We start from the raw sequence: 13,930 nt of genomic DNA on the forward strand, positions 1-13,930 counted from the left end.
TTTTGAGCATATATTTTAAAATATACACAAAATATCTTTAAAAAATATTTGAAAGATATTTAAAATATCTTTTAAATATAGACTTGAGCAAAGGTATATTTACTCTTGGGAAAATACATATTTTGTTCACTTAAAGTATACTTTTATTTATATTTATTTCTTAAGTGTATTTTGGTACAATTATATTTAAGTATGTTTAAAGTTATAATGTCAAAATTGGTACAAGCATACTTTTAGTATACTTCGTATATATTTATAGGTAGTACACTTAATAATTAGTATACTTAAAATATACTTAAACAAATGTAAGTATATTTGAAATACACTAAAGTATATATTTCTTTCACTAGGATACTCCTAAAGGTACATAAAAATGATATTGTATGTGAGAAATTACTACACACCTCTGTTAGTAGTATGTAGAATGGAAATATTTTGTGCAAAACAGTGTTGTCAAACAAAGAACTATCCATTGATCTCTGAATTCATGTCGATGCAGGCCTAATAACCATAAACAAACAACATTATTTTCTGAAATGAATGGAGTATGTGTTTTTGAAGCAAAGCACACTAGATTGGCTTGCATAGGCACACAGAAAGACATTGGTTTGTAGTTTTAGAATGTAGCCACATAAGCAAAAAAAAAAAGCCCTGAGGCTGCAACGTGAGCTTTTAAGTCAGGAGGAAGAATTACCTTATTGACACATCGCAGGTGTCCGATCCTTAACAGGGAGGTCGACATGTTTTAACAACCTGCATTAAAAAACAAACATCAACATTTATTTTAAAAATATAGTGACAATATCAAATTAATCTTCATGCCATTATCAAACCTGCACTTTATCTACTATTAAACTGGTTAGAAGAGGAATACCACAGTGCTTCCACGACGGTAGAGGTAAAATGCAGTCTTTTTATCTTTACCTTGTGAAGAAAGACGAGGAATGTGAACAGTTTGTTCCACTAAATCAACGCAGCTCGCTCAGCGCTCCTTTATGTAACAAAACACACCACGCCCCTTAAAGCCCTCACTCTGCTCCAGAAGAGACTGGTGCAGCCAACTAGAAAACACTCTGTATTATGTCTATAGAAAACACTACAGACTACGCCCCCTACAGTCTACTCCTCCCCGCTCCACTATGTATCTTTTATTTTCCACTCTAAATCTTTTAACCATGCTTTTAACGGCTGTGCATATTTGAGAAACTCTTCCCCTGGCCACCGCAGCACAAGAGGGCGTTTTGCGTAGTGTGATGAGGCGGGGATTGTGTGTTTTTGACAGGCCCAAAGCGGACGTGACATTGCAAGTAGCCGTGACGTACTTCCTGTGGAGATCATCCCCGCATTCTCCACGTGGAAGACAAGAACTAAGAGCATTCAGTTCGGTACCGTGAGCAATGGCTTGTTTGGGTTTCTGTGGGGAATGGTTTCTGTCAACCTGCAGCAGCAAACTCATAGCGATCCATACCAAAGAGCCCAGGTTGGAATTTATTTATTTATTTTTTTACTTTTTGTTCTATTAGCTCTTTCTATTTCCCAGTTCTTTTTGTTGGACAGCCCAAGGAAAGGAGCTGGAATCAGTATCAGTTTCCATAGAAAGAGGTCTAATTTATTCTTGACCAAATATAAAATTGTGCAGCGCTGGACTCCTTCATGCAATGTACCACAGGAAGGGTAAAGTAATCAATGCGCATTACAAATATCTTCTTGGGCACGCACACCTTTGACAATAGGCTGGATTTACGCACGCACCATTTAATTGACCATATGTTAACATCATGGGCAGGCCAGCCTCTATTATGTTATTGTTAATAACATCATATTCAGCAAATATGGCATCGATAATCAAACCTAAGCAGCACAGGCTGCTTCCAAACATTTGGAAGCGACAAAAAAGTAATCTAATAACCAAAATAGGTAAATAAAAGAAAAAGAAATAATAACTAGGCATTTTCTGGTAGTTTCAGATTGTTTGATACACACTGAAAAAAGAAAATAGTTGATCCAACTTAATTGAATTGCTTCAATTGGTAACAAGTAATTCAATTAATTTTATCCAACCTAATTTATTAAGTTTGGTTAACTTGACAAATTTAAGTCAGTCTTACTCAATTCATTTACTTTATTCCAAATAAAATATTTAAATCCATCTTACTTAATTTTATAGAAAGTCAACTCAAAATTTTAAGTTGTTCCAACTTAAAAAACTAAACTACCCCAAATTAAATTATCACTCACATTTTACTTAAAATATAGCTTGCATTTAAATCATTTTAAAAGTGTTTTTTTGCATGTTATTTTAGTTTTTCAAATAGGAGTAAAATACCTTTATGCTACTTCTTTATGTTCTTTCAATCCCTCTCCCTCCTTCCGAATCACAAACACGGCCATGGTGAGTTGTTTGAGTTCCATCTGGGCATCATCTCCGCTGCTGCTCTGTAGTGAGTTAAACAATATGTTAAAACTTGAACACTGTAACTAATCTCTCACTACAGAATTTGGAAGATAAAAGCCTTGTAAATGCAAACACCAAGTATAAGATGTACAGCTTGTGAATTGAAGAGTGGTTTACGGCATTTGAAATATCCTTGATAAATTTTCCAAGTTTGAAGTTGCATTACAAATTGAATAACTCAAAGGGTGATTTTTTAATGTTTTTGAAAAGATAATGCATGTATATAGCTTTATATATGTTCCATCATATTACAGGCTTTAGCTTAAAAACCAATTTCTTAGATTTTATATCAAAGCAGAATACTGATCCAGCCGATGGTCATCTTAGGGTGGAACTCAATACAAAATGCATATTTGTGTTGCTTGTCAGATATTTTGGAGCTGGTATCAAAATACCATGACTCTAAAACATATTCTTATTAACTTGTTTGGCATATTGGTAAACAAGAAATGAAGTTGATGCACTCTGCTGAACAGCAAAGCACACCATTTCTGGATTTAAGCAGGACACAGCCATGTTAAATTTCTGACATCAAATCTGCCCCACTTTTTCAAACAGATGTTCACATTTAGAAAAGCCAGTCCATAAATCATTTAAGAAGGTAAAAACAACTGACATTGAATTTGTCCATTTGCTTGAATGGGATGAGATGCAACTTTAAACCTTTAAAAACTTACACAGTATTCCTTAATAAGGTCTTTTGCATCCTCTCCAAGAAAGGTGATGAGCCCTTTCAGAACACATTCCCTTCGAATCCCAATGTCTTCAACCTGGAGAAAAGTTATCATTTCAATATTTCATATCTGGAGAGATTCATGATATAACTAATATATTTGGACTGTTCACAACAGCAAAGGCCTATCAGATGCCATAATGTACAGCCCACATGTCCAATGGGTTTTAATGCTGCACTTCAAAATTATTCATATTCCACCTCTGCCACATTTTATCCTTCACATCTCAATTTGTGAAACTAGACTGTATTGTTAAGGTTAAGGCTTTTTCTTAGCACAATCTACCAGAGCTAGTGAATATCATTTTCCATTAAAGAAATCTCTTACAGCATAGAATTGATACAATTTTAACATTTAAAAATTTTAAAATTTAGAAGCAACAGAAGCTCAAAAATTTGGCTAAATTGCACCGGTTTCTGGCAAGTTGGATAGAAAGGTGTATTTTATTGAATTCATGAATAAACCACAACACAGACTTACTATAACAACTAAATGCAGCAGAAATACATGACAGGCAAACTTGCTTTTCTTCAAATGATATCAGCTTTGCACAGAAAGTGTATCAAGTATTATAATTAAAGCAAAGTCTGAAAGTAACTAATCACTTTAAGTTCTTTGTTTTAAATGGAAAAAAGTAAATGGCCATGGCTTAGTTCACTCAGTGTCCCTATTGATGATATCCATACCTCATCATAAGTTCTCATGATGCCAGCCATTTTTGCACGTGTTGTTCCTCCTTTGGCCTGGATGACTTTAATCAGCTGACTTGAGTGCCTGTCCAACTGGGCCAAGAAAGTCTGCTCAAGGGGAAGAGCCATGAGCCTCTGGAACTCCGCATTAATCTGTGAAACACAAAATAAAACTTACTATGTTAAAAAAAAAATTACTTAAAGTAAATACTCAATCATTCCCAAAGTCTAAGTTCAAAACCCTTGACATTTAATTACAATCTGCATTACTACCTCTTTCTGTTGGAACAGAGCAGGCCATCTGTCCTTGAAATCCTCTATACCAGGTTCTTCATTCACCACCTCCTGACGCCTGTAGGCAAAGGTACGAGCCATTTTGTCCGCAATGACCCTGTCATTGTTCCTCCTTTTGATTGCTGTCAAGAGTTCAATTCTCTCTTTTTCCATGCTTTCTTGTGTTTCTCCCAATGGAAAGGATGGATAAAAGTTGGCTTCAGCTCGTCTTGGCTTCTTTATTTTTGGAGCGGGAAAAACAGAAATAGTAGCTTTGGATTTAAGTGAGATTACAGAGAACTCTGGACATCCTTGTGATTTGAGTAGAGTCCTGTAGTTTCCCATTTTGTACTTCAGCCTTTGCTTCCAACCGTAGCAACCATTGAATGAACCGGGCTCTTTTAAACACGGATGTTTTTTAACCAAGGCCTCTGCAACTACACAGAACTGTGCATCCTCTGGGTAGGCTCTGTATCTGTAGATCTCTTCTACTAATCTATTTAGGATGTCAGTCTTCATTCGGGAGGCGACTGTCAACATTTTGTTGTTTGCTTGATACTCAGAATTTCCCTTCTCTAGCTGACGTTCAGTGTCATATGAAAACATGGGAATGGGAAAGTTGGCTGGCCATTGTTGTGTTCGTGATGACAAGGATTCAGGGGAGGAGAGGATTATAGTGTCATTTGAGGCTAAAGAACTGCTGTCGTCAGAGTGAACTGTAGAAGAAGATGGAGCTGTTTCAATGACATCAACAAAAGTTTGAATGGCTTTTTCTTGAATCACCTTGACTGTTCCCAAGTCCTCAAGGTCAGAAGTTGAGCTGAGGTTGAAGAAGTCATTACCAAAGTCTTTGTCCATATATTGCAATCTGACATTGGTCTTTAAACCAAAGGTATCCTTCACCTTGCTGAGAAGCTCATCCAGAGAGTCTGGTATGCCATTTGGAAGAGTCAGTTTTTCAGTGTTGCTCTCTCCTAGAATCACCTTCAGTCTTGCAGGTTTTGAACTTGCCATGACAATCTGAGAAAAGGGCACATACAGAGTTAAGCAATGCTGGTCGCTATTTAAAGTCATTACAAAATATTTTATATACATTATTAGTCAAATGTTTGGACATTTGCTTGTAGAGGGCCAAAAAAATATTAAGGTAGTTATTAAAATATTACTGTATTTTAAGTTCAGCCATACAAACACAAAAATCTTTTGTACCATGCATTTAATTTTTTGTACAATCTTGTATTACCTCACCCTTAAACGTAGATATACAGTATATAATGTATGTAGGCCGATGCAGAACAACCGCTAGTGCTAATGACAGCCCCCCCCCCAGCAAACTGTGGTTATAGTGATGGTTCTGGTGGATACAGCTGACGTAAAGAAAAACATAACAGCTGACATTCTCTGCACAGCGAACAAAATGTAGGCGCGCAGCCACACACGCACAGTGGAGGCGTGGAAAAATTTGTCAGTGATGATCCACTCCTGTTAAATTATGCCTGAAATTTTCATTTGATCTTAATTTTTCCTCTTTCTTCTCCTCGCGTTCATGCCGGTTGTCATTTCGATTTCTGCAGCCGGTGAAATCAAGGGCGCGGGCGACCATAGGGAGATCAAACTTGCACATTGTGAACTGTCCGTGCGCTGTGGTAGATTGCAAATTGCAGAGAAATAATACAGGGCAAGAAGCGATCTAGCCGGGGCGGAGTCTGTGGGGCAGGATACTAAATACAGTGACAGCAGAGCTCCGAAAGCGAAGCTGTGAAATCCTCAGCCCAGCCCGAGGGCGTCTCAGCCCGGCCCAGTGCCTGGCGATCAACCGCTAGCTAGAACACCGCGCAATGTTCCTACAGACACAAATTGTTTTTTAAGAGAAATGACACCTGATGGATTCTTAGCGCTGTCAGGATATTATGCATTTTATATTATGTCGCCAGTAAGCAGCATGAGAAAACTGGAAAAAATGGCTTCACCGGCTGCAGCTCACAGTGATTAGCACAGTGGAGTTGCATCACATTAAATTAGTTTTGCATAGAACAAACCCACCTCTGTAATTTCAAGTTACGTTTTTTAGCGTAAAAGTACACACACAAAATAAACATTCAGTCTAACTCAGAGTAGTTATGTTAAAACATGCTGAGATTTGAACCCCGCCGAACAGCGCGGCTAATTACTACTAGCAAATGTGCTAAGAGCAAATAGCTGATGACACTTCGACGTTAAACACAGTTCACTGTTTCAAATTTAAGGTAGAAAGAATTTTAAATATTTTTACACCGTTTATTTAATGTTTGGTAATGGTGGGGCAGCATACTTACTGTTTTATCTGAAGCTTGTCGATACTCAGAAGAAATGGCGGTCGCACATGTAGTCGGTACCAGAGATGCAGGATCTGTCCCGGGCAAAGCTTACGTAATGATGTCAGACGTAAAGCTGCATTAAACTTAATTGTTTCACTTAGACTCAAAGTAAAAAGTTCGTTTGAGATAAAATGCGTGACTGTTAAGTTAATTGAACTCATGAAAGTAAGTTGTCATAACTAAAGGAAAAGAATTAAGTGAGGTTAATGTAAATAAGTCCATAACATGAACTACAGCCCAAATACTCTTTTTAGAGTGCAGATGATACAGATCCACATATCATTGTTTGTCCATGAATTTTATAGATGAGAAGTGGTAGAGTTCCTTGTGAAAAGTGTGGGAACAACACAAATAATATATTATTTGTGAATAATATATTTGCCCATGACAATTATTACATTCAATAACCTTTCAAGTTTCTTTTCTTTTCTCAGGGTCCCAAAAATAATGTAATTCTTACAAAATTCAAGTAGGTTTGGAATTTTAGGTGAAAGCAGCACACATCATGCCACAAAGCTTTATGTTTGCTTCATTCATAGAAGTGGTGTTCTGTTGATTCATTGTCACCCTCACAGAACATGGGATATAATTATGTTTACATATTAATCTCCAGCATAATAACACATGCTGGTGAAAGAAGGAAAGTTTCATAAGCAGTTTTTTAATATTGAAGTCACATCAATAGCCACATTCCTAATTGTTAGAGAATGTCATGAATTTTGTCTTGGTAAAATTTAGTATTCATATCATATTCATATCAACCCAGCTTTTAATTTGAATGAATTCTGAGGTAATAATATCCAAATGTTATTGTAGATTTTCACCAGAAGCTAAAATATTTGTTTCATCAACAAATAAAATAAATCTTAGAATTGATGATGTCATTAATGTAATTTTGGATCTAACACTGACCCTTGAGAAACACCACACACAATATCCACACACAATATCTGAATGTCAAACATTCAGACTGACATTCTCCCATCTTCACAAATTGTTTCCTGTTTTTTTAAGTAACTTTTCACTCAATTTAGTGCAATCCATCTGATCCCAAACTGTTCCAATTTACTGATTAAAATGTCATGATTTATAGTATCTAGTGCTTTTTTGAGATCTCTTTTCATTAATAAAGTTAATGACATTCTCAAGTTCAATTAGTGCATGTGACACTGATTGTTTACTTCGGAAGCCATATCGACTATTCACAAGTAGTTGATATTTTTTTTCAATAAAATTGCCTAGCGATGTTGAATAGCTATTCCAGGATTTTGGAAAATTGTGGAAGAAGATAAACAGAACGGTCATTTGCTAAGTGTTGTTTATCTCCAGATTTATACAGTGGAATAATTTTAGCAATTTTCATACTATTGGGAAACTGACCGGATAATTAAGATAAATTAATCAATAAATTCATCTGTCTATTCTATGAGTTTTACATGTTTAAAGTTTCTCCCAAATATTAAAACTTATCTTTATTTATATGCACACCCAGATATTTGACGTTGGATTTTACAGGAATATTAAAAGCGGTAGATATAGGACAGTCCTTTAGAGGCAAAATTTCTCATTTGTTGAAATTTAATTTAAGCTTTTGAAAATTTTTCAATTAATTAGAAAGTTTGGGAATTTCATTCAGGTTGTTTAGGAAGTTGGTTGTGTCATCAACTGTCTGATTGAAAACCCCTGGCCTGGCACAGATGATTTACCAAACTGAGCATTTTTAATTCTCAATAAATAGAAAGGAGCAAAAACAGAAAGGAGGTTGCACATCCTTGTTTTTGTTACCGGCCCCAGACCTAGGGGGAATCTGGGCCGGCACAAGCGATGCACAGGCAGGATGCGCTGTGGATCTGTGAATGATGAGGAACAGACACGTTAATACGTTGTGCCTTGCTCTGCTGGCAGCGGTTTATTATTAACTCTAACAGTCTTAAACATTCAGTCATTCCATTTAAACACAAATATCAAACTATCCTTGCTTTGACAATATCACAAAACACCATAACATTGGGATAGTATTCATGTCACAATACACTGTCCTAGTCTTTCACTTCGAAACAGCTCAAACCTCTTGGTTTGCAATATTGTTAATAACCTGAGTAAGACAAACAAATACTCTTTTGTAAAAGAAAATAAAGTGCAACATAATAACCCATTACGTGTGTCTGTCTCTGAGTGTATATGTCGTTCATTGCAAAATAAACTTAATGTTCATCAAAATAATAACTTCCCATCACCAAAGACAGTAATAACTCTAATGCCCATTCATACCTTCAGCCATTGGCTCAGATACAAAAAGTAAACGTAAACGAATACGATGTTCTCTTTCACACGCACATCTGTACATCCCATGTGCTCTCTGTAATCAAGTCGTTGAAGAACTACTAACGGTAGCCATTATTCGACTCGACAAAACAAAACAAATACTTATCAGAACCCGGATCAAGTTCTCTCAAAATGTTACTATAATGTCACAGACAGTTCACATTGCTTTCAACATCTTTAAGAATGTTTCGGAATAGTTATAAATAGTACCTGTGAATGATGAGGAACAGACACGTTAATACATTGTGCCTTGCTCTGCTGGCAGCGGTTTATTATTAACTACGCATGCGCGGGCAGAGACTATAGAAGTTTCCTCGTTTGTTCATTCACTCACAGTAGCGCCCTCTACTGACTAGGTAGGCTTTGACATGAGTCAATTAATGTTAGACAGTTGTTCTAATCATCTTAAAATAATCTTTTCAAAAATGGGGGTGTCTGTTTTAGTATAACATAAATTTCTAGATCCACTTCACTCACCCCCACTTCAAGAGATGTCTCCGGACATCTAGAACTACACCAACAAGAAATAACCTAGACAGGTAATAGTCTAGGAGAAGTCATCTGTCTAATGAGTCCACACAGTCGGAGGAGGGTAGTAGTCTGTTCCGGGTAAGACGGGGTATGGAGTCATGGGGTAAGGAACAAAGGAGAACATAGCATTCACTCCGTGTCGCCAGGGCTGGTATGACGGCTGCCCAAATTGGTCATAAGTGAATCTCTCTCTGGGTTGTACCCTGCGGGTGGACCTCCTTAGGAGCTCTCCACCTTGTGACTCTCTATCAGGCTCAACCATCCTCTCTGGCATTCCTTGACCTGGATCATCTGCTCCATCAACTGTTCCAGTTTGTTCATGGACATTCTCAGCTGACGGTGTGTCATCCTGTAGTTGTGCTGGTGCTGATGCTGGTACGACAATGGGAGCAGATTCCATTTGCCGGTACTCAGCTGATGCACGTCTTTGAGGTTGGAATTCTTGTGCCCCTACTCTGAGCTTGCTGAGTGTATCAGATGGAGGCTTCTGATGTCTGATTGTTCTCCTTGTATACACAGGCAGCCGCCGGGGATTGTACACATATCCCTCCTCTTCAACAGGACCATCAGAATCTTGCTCATCTACTTCTCTGCTGCTCATCTGTTTGTGTCTCTGCTTTATTTGTTGCCGTTGTGCATGACAAGATTGCTCATCTTGTTCAAATGGCAAGTCATTAACAGATAAGAGAAGGTTACGATGGAGTACACGGATAGCTTTGTCTCCCTTTTCAGCTTGAACTTTGTACACAGGGCTGTCCCCCATCCTTTCAATAACTCTGTGCACTGTCTTCTCCCAATAAGCACGGAGTTTGCCAGGGCCACCTCTCTCTGAGAGGTTCCTGATAAGCACGCGGTCTCCTGGCTGAAGTGCAATTCCTTTAACACCACGGTCGTAGTATTTTTTTCCTTTAACTGAGCTGTTACGACTATTCTCTGAGGCTATCCTATAAGCCTCTTGCATTCGAGTAGCCCATTTCTGTGCATATTCCTCGCGACTTGGCACTTCTTCCTCTGTCCCCAGGTCAAAGACTAAGTCGATGGGCAGGCGTGGGGCTCTTCCATAGAGGAGAAAGAATGGCGAATAGCCGGTGGCTTCATGTTTCGTACAATTGTACGCATGGACTATATGGGGCAAATAATCTTTCCACTCAGTTTTCCTTTCCTCTTGGAGAGTGCGCAGCATCTGTAACAGCGTTCTATTCAGCCGTTCGACCGGATTCCCCTGCGGGTGGTGTGGGGTAGTACGAGAGTGAGCAATGCCAGACAGCTGTTGGAGCCGCTGGAATAGATTATTCTCAAACTCCCATCCCTGGTCATGGTGCAAAATCTGAGGGTAAGAGAAACGGGGAATAAAATCACTGAAGATTTTCTCAGCTGCCGTCTTGCCTGACTTGTTCTTAGTTGGGTACGCTTGCGCGAAGCGTGTAAAATGATCGACCAAGACTAATACATACTCAAATCCTCCCTTACTTGGCTCCAGATGCAGGTAGTCAATAGAAACGAGCTCAAACGGAGCACTAGTTGTAAGTGACCCCATTGGCGCTTTTTCTGGGACAGTGGGTTTTTTCTGCTTAATACAGGAGCACCGGCGGATGACATGATCTTCTATTTCCCGCTGCATGAATGGCCAATAGAACCTTTGCCTTGCTAGGTGGATGACTTTGTCAGCTCCGACATGTCCCATGTCATCATGCAGATGTTTGAGCACAGTCGCCTTTAGCTTACTTGGAAGAAAGAGCTGTTTCCATTTTCCTGTATGTCTGTAAAGAATTCCTTTGTCCAGTTTGAGTTTGGTCCATTCATGTACAAGTCTCCTTGTCTCTTGTCCCATCCGTCTTTTATCTTTACCATTGGGGTTCCATCCACTCCTCTTCAGTGTCATCACCTCATTGATCGCTTCATCCTCCATTTGAGCAACTCGGATGTCTTCTGGGGTGATGATGGGGACCGTCACAGAGGAGTCGTCTTCATCACCAGAATGGAGATGTAGTGCAGCCATCCATGGCACATCCTTCTCAGCTACAGCCTTGCTCCCCTGCCATATAGTGGAAACAACTTCAGGGGGCAGGGTTTCAGTGTACTCTGATACATGACCCTTCAGCTGTACTGGATAACGTGACAGGGTGTCGGCGTCAGCGTTCGCCTTGCCTGGCCTGTATTTTATGGTGAAGTGAAAATCTGCCAACTCACCCACCCAGCGATGTCCAACCGCATTGAGCTTGGCTGTACTTATGACGTAAGTAAGGGGGTTATTATCTGTATACACGGTGAATGTAGGTATATAATAGAGATAATCCCGAAACCTGTCACAGATTGCCCACTTCAAGGCCAAAAACTCCAGCTTACCAGAATGGAGGTGGTAATTTTTTTCAGCTGGTGTAAGTGTTCTGGATCCGTAAGCAATCACACGAAGTTTGCCTCCCTGTTGTTGATAAAGCACAGCCCCCAGCCCTTCATTGGATGCGTCGGTGTTCAGTACAAAGGGTAAATTATAGTCGGGGTAAGCCAAAACAGGTGGATTGGTTAGCATGTCCACAAGGCGAGTGACAACAGCAGTGTGTCCAGAAGTCCACTGGACAGGTGTATTGGAGAGAAGCGGCCCAGACTTCAACACCTTTTGTTTGGCTGGGGTGCTTTTACCTGTGACAGGTTTCTGGCTTGGCTGCCTGGCACCCTCTATGAGTTGAAACAGAGGTCGTGCAATTCTTGAGAAGTCTTGTATGAACGATCTATAATAGCTAAGGAAGCCTAACAGACCCCTGACTTCCCCCACATTCTTCGGCTCTCTCTCTTTAAGTTGCAACACTGCTTCCAGGTCTTTAGGGTCTATCTGGATACCTTCACTTGTCACTAGGCGCCCAATGTATCGCACTTGTCGTCTGAACAGTTCGCATTTCTTTGGGCGTAGCTTAATGCCGTGTTCCCGTAGCCGACGGAGCACCCGCCTCAAGTCCTCCACGTGGTCATTGAATGATTTGGAAAAACAAAGTACATCATCCAGATACGGGGAGCAGCATTCGTCCCTCATACCATCAAGTACGCCCTCCATACATCTTTGAAAAGCCGCCGGGGCGTTGGTAAGGCCAAAAGGGAGGCGAAGCCACTCATATAATCCCCAAGGGGTACTGAAGGCGGTCAGGTGCCTGGAACTCTCATCGACAAAACCCTGGTGGTAAGCACTGCCCTGGTCGAGTATGGAGAACCAGGAGTAGCCCCCCAGGTTGTCCAGCAGGTCCTGAATGCGCGGCAGCGGATGACGGTCTGGGACAGTTTTATGATTTAACGCCCTATAGTCGACACACAGACGTAGGCTCTTATCTTTTTTTCGTACGCAGACCACGGGAGATGAGTACGGTGAGGTGGACTTTCTTATCCAGCCATGGTCAAGTAATTTCTGCACATATTCTTTTACTTCTCCGTACAGGGGTTTGGGGATCGCATTATAGCGCTTTTGAACAGGGGTCTCATCATTAAGCTGGATTTTGAGTTTCAAATTTGGGATGCAACCGATGTCAGCATCATCCTTGGCAAAGACATCTGATTCCTCATATAACATCTCTCTGGCAATGTTTTGTTCATCCTCTTCGAGGTGTGACAATTCAATAGGTGGATGCCATTTTTCTCTAATCAGAGCAGAGCAGGTTTGAACAGTGAAACTGTTTGTCTGCTTCGGATTGCTGGGAGAATGGGTAATAGGTTTTACCTCACTAATTCCCTCAATTGTGCCCAATATGGTTCTCTGTGGCAGATAGATGTCATGCTTGGTGAAGTTCTGAAGGGGGATTTTTGCAGTTTTTGATGCGCCTGAGGGGACGTTGACTAAAGTAGGAAGGGGGTCTAAACCCTCAGGACAGTTGTTCTCTAGGCTGGGCTCAAATAGCATTGTTCCACCCTGTGGCCATGCTCTGACTCTGCACCTCACCTCACAGATTTGACCAGCAGGGATTGTTAGTCCTTTCTTTCCGACTCGCACAGGGCAAGGGGAAGGTGTTTCATCAGGGGACAATATCTGGAGGATGGAGATCAGAGTTTCCACTGTTTGTTCACTGAGACTCATGGCTTCCTTCAGTATGGCAGCAATATCTACCTGTTCTTTGTTTTCCTCGATCATCTCTGCAATGACATTGCTACCTAAAAGGGGACCATTAACACAACTCTGACTTATTAATATGGGTACTTGAATGTCAACGTGTCCATGGCTCTTACTGCGTATCTGTAAGTCAACATAAGCCCATCCATCGAACGGAACCGTGGTGCCATTAGCTGCAGATACTTCAAGCGGTTGGTCTGGGAATAAGGATGAGAGTGGCTGTATATTAACAGTGGGTAGCGCTTCATCTACCCATGCTCTCCCCACCATGGTCACCTGAGCCCCTGAGTCAAGCAGCATTTGAAGTGGGACTCCATTCACTGCGCATGAGACCATACATCGCTTGCCAATTAATTGTGCTACACGGTTTCTAGATGTTGGCTGGGACAACAGTGTAGTTGGGTCTACTGGGTTTGCGGTTTCAACTGAGTTAACCTGTGCTGGAGGCTTGTTACTGGCGACGGTCACAGGCAGCC

The 13,930-nt window shown here is 40.3% G+C and overlaps 2 protein-coding genes and 1 long non-coding RNA gene across 6 annotated transcripts in view; 1 reads left to right on the plus strand and 2 right to left on the minus strand.

Annotated features, from left to right (window-relative positions):
- Positions 1–1,247, minus strand: part of LOC111609369 (tropomyosin-1, isoforms 33/34-like) — a 39,673-nt gene extending 38,426 nt beyond the window's left edge. The window contains exons 1-2 of one of the 2 annotated variants that reach the window (XM_023337510.1): positions 925–1,247; positions 695–753 (exon numbers count right to left, since the gene is read on the minus strand). In XM_023337510.1, the coding sequence (XP_023193278.1) occupies positions 695–742 (48 nt within the window). In that variant the 5' untranslated portion in view covers positions 743–753; positions 925–1,247. The remainder of the gene's footprint in view (positions 1–694; positions 754–924) is intronic. The other variant, XM_023337511.1, reaches the window with a different exon arrangement.
- A 67-nt stretch (positions 1,248–1,314) lies between these two features.
- Positions 1,315–13,930, plus strand: part of wdr4 (WD repeat domain 4) — a 55,378-nt gene continuing 42,762 nt past the window's right edge. The window contains exon 1 of one of the 3 annotated variants that reach the window (XM_023336262.1): positions 1,315–1,480. In XM_023336262.1, coding sequence (XP_023192030.1) covers positions 1,398–1,480 — 83 coding nt within the window. In that variant the 5' untranslated portion in view covers positions 1,315–1,397. The remainder of the gene's footprint in view (positions 1,481–13,930) is intronic. The other 2 variants (XM_023336261.1, XM_005813653.2) reach the window with 2 other exon arrangements.
- On the minus strand, positions 2,346–3,919 carry LOC111609205. The gene is made up of 3 exons (XR_002752981.1): positions 3,876–3,919; positions 3,133–3,225; positions 2,346–2,436 (listed from the first exon to the last, which is right to left on the minus strand). It is a non-coding gene; the product is annotated as an uncharacterized LOC111609205 (long non-coding RNA).

The sequence above is a fragment of the Xiphophorus maculatus genome, chromosome 7 (genome assembly GCF_002775205.1).
Source record: "Xiphophorus maculatus strain JP 163 A chromosome 7, X_maculatus-5.0-male, whole genome shotgun sequence".
In the NCBI taxonomy this organism is placed as follows: domain Eukaryota; kingdom Metazoa; phylum Chordata; class Actinopteri; order Cyprinodontiformes; family Poeciliidae; genus Xiphophorus; species Xiphophorus maculatus.